This window comes from Salmo salar, chromosome 15, assembly GCF_965601325.2.
Source record: "Salmo salar chromosome 15, fSalSal1, whole genome shotgun sequence".
In the NCBI taxonomy this organism is placed as follows: domain Eukaryota; kingdom Metazoa; phylum Chordata; class Actinopteri; order Salmoniformes; family Salmonidae; genus Salmo; species Salmo salar.
In genome coordinates this window covers 83,071,914-83,081,368 of record NC_138305.1, presented here as the reverse complement: position 1 = coordinate 83,081,368, position 9,455 = coordinate 83,071,914, and the positions used below count along the sequence as shown (strand labels likewise).

The 9,455-nt window shown below is 40.1% G+C and overlaps 1 protein-coding gene across 1 annotated transcript; it reads right to left on the bottom strand.

Moving 5' to 3' along the window:
* Positions 1 to 390: 390 nt before the first annotated feature.
* On the bottom strand, positions 391 to 6,218 carry srm (spermidine synthase). The gene is made up of 8 exons (XM_014145829.3): positions 5,931 to 6,218; positions 5,056 to 5,176; positions 4,808 to 4,900; positions 4,541 to 4,694; positions 4,268 to 4,351; positions 3,769 to 3,914; positions 733 to 855; positions 391 to 577 (listed from the first exon to the last, which is right to left on the bottom strand). The coding sequence occupies exons 1-8, from the start codon at positions 6,059 to 6,061 to the stop codon at positions 560 to 562; spliced, it is 870 nt and encodes a 289-aa protein (XP_014001304.1). The 5' UTR covers positions 6,062 to 6,218; the 3' UTR covers positions 391 to 559.
* Between the last annotated feature and the right edge of the window lie 3,237 nt (positions 6,219 to 9,455).

The window sequence follows — 9,455 nt, the reverse complement described above, 5'->3', positions numbered from 1 at the left end:
TGATAGAAACCACTTCAACAAATGTTTCCTACTGTAATGGAAAAACACAATCCAGGCACTATTGGATCATCTTGAATTATTTGGGTGAATGAGTTGACAGAGAGGTGCGAAGAGGAATACGTTTGTATCGGTTTTCTTTAAACCAGAGTGGGCATGTTTTGCAATTGAGTGTACCTTAATCTTAAGAGGTAATCTGGTCTTTATACAACCAAGTACTATGATTAAATCCATACTAATAATGTGTTAGAATCACATTGCTCCAAAGAGTAGGGTATGAATGTTTTCCTTCCCACCTCATTTTCCAACTAGATGTTGACATAAGTGATTACCATTTAAGAATCAAGACATGACAAAAATTCCAGAACAAATAAATACAAATAGTTTGTAAGACTGGAAGGAAGCACTGGAAGGAATTAATACTCTCTGAAAGGAACAGAATTGCCCACTGAAGGTCTTTCCTTCCTGGTGGAGACCGAGAAAAGAGGTGTAGCAGCTGATGTGTTGCTTCTGTTGCCAGAGAGAATCAGGTCAAGGATAAAGATTTTGTTCACCATGCCACTCATGCTTCACTCAGTACCTGTGAAGAGTAAAATAGTATGGATAAAAGTGAGACAAAGCAAGGACGGAAGATACCTGGTGTAGGAATTTCACTAGGGTGGGGGAAAATACCCTCAATTGCTGTATGAGGTGTCTCACACGTACAGTAAATATGATTGTATTTGTAACACTTACCTTTCTTGCAAACTCAGGGAGGATGAACGATGCTCTGTGGATCTCTGGGTTGTAATACCTCAGGTTCATACTTTCCACTTCATTTGTTGAGAGTTCTCTCACTGGATCTCTGAAAGTGGTTTGCTAAATACAAAAACACAATTACTGTAAGAATATGGGACTGTGACTGACCTTGGGAAAAAAATCATCACTACGGAAGTGGGTTTCAGAATGTTTAAATACTTTGCTTGTTTAGAGGCCTGAAAAACGACTTTATCCCACGTCTTGGAATAGACCTGTCAATGTAAGGTTCATACATGCATTATAAACCATCTGTAGTCATCTTTTAACATATGAATCCCAGAAATCCTTACATTAAATTATTTAAGGACTTCATGCACATTAGCTAAGCGCATGCCTTTTTTGATCACAGCGAGAATAAATCAATAGAACAATTATGAATGCATCCAAAGTTAGATATACAGATAAAATGTTCTACAAATGGGATTGGGAAGGATCTTAGACCATTCATCCATACAGAATCCTTCCAGATTCTTGATATCCTTAGTCTGAGTTTATGGAGTTCCCTCCAATTCAAACCACAGGTTTTCAATGGGTTTCAAGTCCGGAGATTGAGATGGCCATTAAATGTGGATTTTGATGTGTGCTTGGGGTTATCGTCTTGCAGTCAAGTTTCAGCCTCCCCGCAGAGGCAACAATGTCCCAGTACGGGGTAAAGTTCATGATCTTGACCTTAACAAGGGCCCCAGGATCAGTGAAAGCATAATAGCCCCATAAAAGATCCACCACCATATTTTACAGTAGGTGTGGGGTTATTTTCTGCTCATGCATTCTCATTTCGACATCAAACCCACCACTGGTGTGTGTGGCATCAAATGGCTCATGTAAACGCCTGGAGTTTGCTAAACGGCATTGGCACTTGGATTGGAACCGGAGCTTTGCTCAGTATTAGACCTTGTTAGTGTCACTTCTCTCTTTTAATGCATTTATCCAGAAACAAAGTAGCCTAATCCCAAACATATATTTTTATTTAACTAGGCAAGTCAGTTAAAGTCTTTTTCTCCACTTCCTGTCTAAATGACATGCCCAAAGTAAACTGCCTGTTACTCATGCCCTGAAGCCTGGATATGCGTATAATTGGTACCATTGGAAAGAAAACACTGAAGTTTGTAGAAATTTGTAAATAATGTAGTAGAGTATAACACAATAGATATGGTGGGAGAAAATCCAAAGAAAAAACAAAACATTTCTGGTTGGTTTGAGACCATGCTTTTCCAATAGCCAGTATAAGGGAATACTCAATTCTTGCGGCTTCCACTGGGTGTCAGTCTATGTTCAAGGTTTCAGGCTTGAATAAGAAATAAGAGTTTTAATACGAGGACACTGGTATGGAAATCCTTGTTTGCGCGCGCCAAGACAAGACGCACCTGCTAAAATCGGTTTCCTATTAAACATACTTCTTTCCGTAAGAAATATTATAGTTTGATTACATTTTAGGGTATCTGAGGAATATATAGAAACGTATTTTGACTTGTTGAAACAAAGTTTTGGTGTAGACTTTCGGACTCCTTTCTTTGCAATGTTGAACGAGTGGATTACTCAAATTGATGGCGCCAACTAGACAGACTTTTTGTTAGATAAAAATCATTCTTTATATCCCAAAACGACACCTCAGGTTATAGCTGGGACACTGGATGACAAATCAAAAGGAAGATTATCAAAAAAGTGAATATTTAAATCGCTATTTGTGAATTCATGAAACCTGTGCAAAAATATTTTGTGTGGCGCCGTCCTCAAACAATCACACGGCATGCTTTCGCTGTAATAACTACTGTAAATCGGACAGTGCAGTTAGATTAACAAGAATTTAAGCTTTCAACCGATATGACCCATGTATGTACCTAAATGTTTAATATTCATAATTTTTATTATTTATTTGAATTGCGTGCCCTCCAGTTTCACCGGAAGTTGTCCCGAACAAATTCTTATTTTCAATGACGGCCTACCGGGGAACAGTGGGTTAGCTGCCTTGTTCAGGGGCAGAATGACATTTTTACCTTGTCAGCTCGGGGATTTCATCCACTAGGCTACCTGCCACCCTGGTTGGACAAGCAAATGTATAGGCTACAGATGAGATGGCATTTCAGCTGCAAATACATTGATCATTTTCAACCCGATCAGAAACATTGTGGTCAATCTTACTTCCTAAATGGTATCACTGTCTCTTGTTGAATTTGGGTACTATTTCACGATAAGGATTTATCGTGGGCTCCCGAGTGGCGCAGCATCTCAGTGCAAGATGCTTCACTACAGTACCTGGTTCGAATCCAGGCTGTATCACATCCGGCTGCGATTGGGAATCCCATAGGGCGGCGCACAATTGGCCCAGCTTCGTCCGGGTTTGGCCATCATTGTAAATAAGAATTTGTTCTCAACTGACTTGCCCAGTTAAAGGTTAATTAAAAAATATATTTTTAAACTTTAATCCATTTAGATATCCTGGGCACAACACACCATAGAGGCTATCAAAGGCAACTGTTTCCACTTTTTATAGATAAGTACATTGTGGCCTGCCTTCCTGTAATGTCAATGATCCAAATCAATAATTCCATATCGTCCTTTTTTTTGTAAATCGCCGGCTTGTAACCTGATGAACAATGTTGATTGGCAGGTGGAATAATTTCCAATGATATTGTAAGGTTACAGGATGTATTGTAGATATGTGGTAGTAGAGTAGTAGAGCAGTGGCCTGAGGGCCCACAATGTGTTGTGAAAAGTCTTATGAAATGTAATATTTTAAATGTTATAACTGTCTTAATGTTGCTGGACCCCAGGAAGAGTAGCTGCTGCCTTGGCAACAGTTAATGGGGATACATTTTCACGGACCTTTTTTGTCTGTTGAGCACTAGTTTCAAAACTGCTTGCTTAAAAAGTATACAAAAACTTTAACTCATTAAATTCCATAGGTAATGAACCACTAAGAATTATGTTACTGAAGACAGAAAAAAGCTAACCGGGACAAAGACTGACACTTACAGCATTTTTACTGCACAGCATAAAGCCAATCTGACCACTTGGGTAGGTGGGAATGGTGCAGTAGGCATAATCTACCACTGGGAACAGTGTCTTGCAGAAGGTCCGCATCTCTTTAATCAGCTCCAAGTGGAGCCATTGACACTCTCCTGTGGAATTCAGAGGCAAACAAAAAAAAGGTGGGTCAATTCCCTGTCAGTGTTATTGATCTAACCGACTGCTATAGAATCAAACTATTTCCTCACAGGGCAATAAGCCGCTGAGCAGCATTTGCTGCAAATAAAGATAGGGATGGTCTTCTGACCCCCCTCACCAATTGAACATTTATCTTATTGGCAATCTTTCTATAATAGTGTGATGTAGGTGGCAACAGGTTCCTGACAAGTTTAGATTGGCTGTCTATTTACCTCGTGATACTGCTATGAATTGCACACACTTTGCCATCTTTTTTCTAATAACGATATCTGAAGCAGGATTGAAGTGTCAGTAGAAATCATGTCACCTTGGCAACAAAGAATTCCACCATCTCGTAAGGCTGTCTTCATTAGTTCATAATAAGACTCTTTGAACAAACTCTCAGCAGGCCCTGTAATAGCAAGACAAATATAAGTAACTGGATTAGACTTACAGAAAAGTGAACACTTGAGATAGCTATTGATACGTCAATTATCAAAAAGGTATATTTATTTTCCTGAAGAAAATATTTGTGCAAGCACACTAATTACACAGAAATATGAGCAAATAACACTCATGTCGCAGGCATCTGTTTCCTTACCAACAGGGTCAGATGAATCTGTTATAATGATGTCAAAGGCATCCTGGTTCTGTTTCATGAACTCAAATCCATCCCCAACATTCAGAGTGAGTTTGGGACTGAAGAACCCTTGCGCCATACCAGGGAGGTATTTCTTCGACACATTGATTACATCCTTAAGGGCAAAGTGAATATTATAACAAACTTCACACTTCTGTGTCTTCTATGCTGTTACCAGTCAATTACATTGAGAAAAGAGCATGATTCCAGTCGGTGTTTGGTACATACCTCATCGATTTCACACTGAACCACTGATTCAACAAGTGGGTGCTTTACCACTTCTCTCAAGACACCACCATCTCCCCCACCAATAATCAGGACCTGCAAAGAGAAGGGTACATTCATTATAATAAGTTATACAAGACACCAATTTCCAAAACTTCCCCAAAAGGTAATCTGTCCTGGATTCTCTACAAGGCACAATTAAGTCTTGTAGTAAAATATGTTCAACTGAATTTATGGTGGAATGACGATACCTTTTTGGGGCAAGGGTGGGAGCACAGAGGTAGGTTGGCTATCATTTCTTGGTAGGAAAACTCATCCCTCTCTGTGCATTGAATAACTCCATCCAGCACAAGTACATTTCCATAGGTTTTGCTGAAAATATATGGTATGAGATTACTTACTTGAATGACTAATTAGTGCAAAACAAATAACCCCAGAAACACTTGAAGAGCAGGAACAGGTAAAAATGAACAGACTGGCTGTGGTTGGATGATAATAAATCAGGGATGGGTTAGGGGTGTCAAATACAAGTCATGACTTGGCAAGATAAAACTAGCAACCTAGTTAGCCAACTAACGTTATGTATATGAGACAAGTTGTGACAAGACATGCTAACTAATGTAGGCCTACTTACGTTACTTAGCACAAATAATATTGAAGCAATTTCAATGACGGAAGTGAGAGATGCCAACATTTGGGTTCATGACATCTGGCAAGTTAAACTAGCTAGATAGTTAGCTTTGGCTAGCTAACGAGCTAACATTAATACAATGACCGCGACACACAATCAGAACAAATAACGAGCTAGAAAACCTTGGACGCATTTCCTCCCTTAGAACCAATTAGGTAACTATAGTAGCTAGGTTAACGACGTTAAGGTATTGCTGTCAGCTAGCTAGGTAGATACGTTTGCTAGCTAATTAACGTTAGCTAACTAGTTCGCGCTAGCTAAACTTCTAGTAATAATGATTAGATGAGAGAACAGTTACTTAACCTTTCAATTTAAAAGCAGCCTAAATACTAGCTAGCTAGCCACTCAGCGTTACATAACTAGCTAACGTAGCTAGCATAAACAGTTGTATTGCTAGCTAGCGTTAGCTACCTAGTTAAATAGCTAGCTACTTACCTCTTGAAAACCATGACATCTTGAAATTTAGATTTTTGTTGGTAAAGAACCTCTTCTACTTGCAGACTCATCGCTTGTCCAGGCCATAACTTACACGTTTCTGTGAACCATCCGTCTTTTATGCTGTCCATGATTGATGCAGTCGAAGTTTACAGTTCGTTATAGTAACAAACAAAAAATATTTGTTAACGTTTCATTCAAAATAAATCTGACTGAGTTGCGAACCACGTTGGGGCGTGTAGCATGCCTTCTTCTTCTCTTTGGTATCTTCTTCGGTGGATTTATCGACGGTTGGCATCCAACGTTATAGTTCATTTCCGCCACCTACTGTACTGGAGTGTGGGACAGAGAGGGAGAAGTTAAATCCTACCTGCCAGCCCGTTGCTCTTAAAAAAATATAAAATATTTGAGACTATATCAACTGACGTTCAGCCTTCCCTGTAGCTCAGTTGGTAGAGCATGGTGTTTGCAACGCCAGGGTTGTGGGTTCGATTCCCACGGGGGGCCAGCAAAAAAAAATGTATGAAATTGTATGAAATGTATGCATTCACTACTGTAAGTCGCTCTCGATAAGAGCGTCTGCTAATTGACTAAAATGTAAATGTAAAATGTACTCAATATACTCTTTAAACTAATGTTCTGTATCCCCTTCTCATACTAGATCTCAGCTTCCCTCTGATACTGCCCACACTATCTCAATATTTAGGCTCCTGAGTGGCGCAGAGGTCTAAGGCACTGCATCACCGTGCTAGAGGTGTCACTACATATCCTGATCCGATCCTGGGCTGTATCACAACCGGCTGTGATCGGGTGGTGCACAATTGGCCAGTGTCGCCCGGGTTAGGGAAGGGTTTGGCCAGGGTAGGCCATTGTAAATAAGAATTTGTTCTTAACTGACTTGCCTAAGACGTGGATGTCGATTTAAGGCAGCTCCCCGCACCTCTATGATTCAGAGGGGTTGGGTTAAATGCATTAGACACATTTCAGTTGAAGGCATTCAGTTGTACAACTGACTAGGTATCCCCCTTTCCCTTAAAGGTTAAATAAAATTAAAAAATATGCTCCATGGTCTCTGTTTCCTGGCAATGATCACATTTAAAGTCTTATTCAACCGGCTTTGTCCCACCCTTAATCTAGTAAAAATAGCCTCCTCTCTTCTGTCCTTTGCTGCCGTCCCCCCCTCCCTGACTTTCCTCTGTACTTGAAATACATGCCTGCCCTTAGTATCTCTAGTCCCCTGCTCCTGCCATCTCTGCTTCATCACTGTCCATAACAGGCCTTTTGCCTCTACCTTGCTCATTGAAACTACAACATCCCCACTACTAAGTGCTTGTTTAGCCAGTACATCAACTGCCTCATTCCCCTCCACCCCACATGGGCTGGGACCCATGTAAATCGTATCTGTATACCCATCTGTCTAATCCTGCCATGGGTTTGTAGTACATCCTAAATTAGGTCTCGTCTGCTACGTAATCTAAAGGACTGCAGACTCATCAACATTGCATATGAATCAGAGAAAATAACTACTCTGTCTGGTTTAACTTCTTCCACCCACTGCAAGGCCAACAGTAAGGCCATCAGCTCCGCCGTATATACACAGTACAGCCAGATGATCTGTAATGATCCGTCCTGTCCTTGGATCTTTTGAACCATCTGTGTAAATGGCCACAGAATCCTGATATAAAGTATCCAGATGTCTATTAAACAAATCAGATAAACACCCTCCCTTTCTTTCCGTAGTCTCTCCAACACTAGATGAACGAATGGAGGCGGGAGAAGCTTGATTTTGGTATCATGGCGTTCACACATTTTGTTTGTGCATGGCGTCACCTACTGTGCTGTAGTGTGTGGTCGATCGCGTTACATTTTGTGATACAAAAAATTTAAAGGAAGGGGAAAAGGATTTTTCTTTTTACCATCAACTAACCCTACATCTATTTACCACTATTTCATAAAAATTAAATCACCACCCCATTCCACTACTTTAACAGTGGTGGTCAGTGTGGTTTAAGATGAGGATGATATTTATTTTTTTTATGAGCATGGCTTTATTTCTATTACAGCATATTGGATGACTGTCATTCATATTCCATTCACCCAGCTCAATGTAACATCAATAGGTTTAGGCTACTACATGATACTCAAATTGTCCCTATACCCATCATGAGGTTGCTACAACCTAGCCTATGAATGAAAGTTTACAACGTAGGTGCACAGGTCGAGAAATTTGAGTAATCAGGGCGACAGACATTGACAAATTCAATACCGCCTTGCACAATGTTGCCTGCATCTAACTGATCTAGGGTGTTATCATAAGTCCAACAGTTGCAAACAAGAGTTTCTATTAGACAAATTCAGGTATGTTTTTCAATGTTTCATTCCGTTTGCGAAACGTTTTTTAACAGTATCGGCAGAACGAATACACCCCTGATCACACACAAACACAGTTAACTTTTATAGCAGCCACATACAAACAGCATAATCCCTTTGAACTCTGGATGATTCCTTCTCACATCTTCGTGCTCTCATTCTCTCACCTTTTCCCTTCAATGCACAACACATCAGCTGACTGTGACCAGGCAACAAAAACCTTTCCAAGCCAAACATGCATATCATAACCGCTACACACAGCCTACATCGTTGTCAACATATTAGCTAACGTCAAGTCAACATAGCTACTAGAACTAACATGTTAGTAAACCCGCTACAATCATGCAGTACAGTGTACTAACTGTACACTGTACTGTACACTGTACAGCAAGCCGTTACACCGGCAGGCCTCAAAAGCTTACCTTGACTTGGAAGAGTTCCAGTGGTGGATAGCCATAGCCAATTAGGTAACATAGCATCCCTCTCTGTTTGAGCCGGGTGTTTGAGTAGGCAAAACTAGCTAACTGCATTCTCTAGCTAAAAAAATACAAAATCTTTCTTGCTTCTCCTTAATTTTTAAATAATTACATTTGTTCAAAACTGTTCAACAACTGTCTTTCTTTGAGTCAACTACTCACCACATTTTATTTTTAGATTAATTCTCTGATCCTTTGATTGGGTGGACAACATGTCAGTTCATGCTGCAAGAGCTCTGATAGGTTGGAGGACTGCCCTCCAGAAGTTGTCATAATTACTGTGTAAGTATGGAAGGGGGTGGGAACCACGAGCCTCCTAGGTTTTGTATTGAATTGTTTGTATTAAGTCAATGTACCCAGAGGCTACACCATGACTCTACCCTACAGAGTGCTGTTGAGGCTACTGTAGCCTCAAAACAGTGTTTTTTAATCAATTATTTGGTGATGTGAATATATTTAGTATAGTTATCTAAAAAGGATAATTTTTATGTTTCACTATTTTTACTTGTATGAAATTCACTGAGGATGGTCCTCCCCTTCCTCCTCTGAGGAGTCTCCACTGTGCTTTGACCCTAACTGATACTACACCAGGCTAGGGATTTTCTAGTTCCCACCACAACTTTACTTCTCTTGTTTCTCTTCTTTTTCACCACTGTAACCCACTCATTCTTACTCTCTG

What these genes read in the sequence shown, in the direction of transcription:
- srm (XM_014145829.3), bottom strand. Translation starts at nt 6,061, where the DNA reads ATGGACAGCATAAAAGACGGATGGTTCACAGAAACGTGTAAGTTATGG. An exon ending in CCCACCCTTGCCCCAAAAAG is followed by an intron (nt 4,901 to 5,055) that starts GTATCGTCATTC and finishes TTCTCTTTGCAG; the next exon opens with GTCCTGATTATTGGTGGGGG. An exon ending in TTCAGTGTGAAATCGATGAG is followed by an intron (nt 4,695 to 4,807) that starts GTATGTACCAAA and finishes TTTGCCCTTAAG; the next exon opens with GATGTAATCAATGTGTCGAA.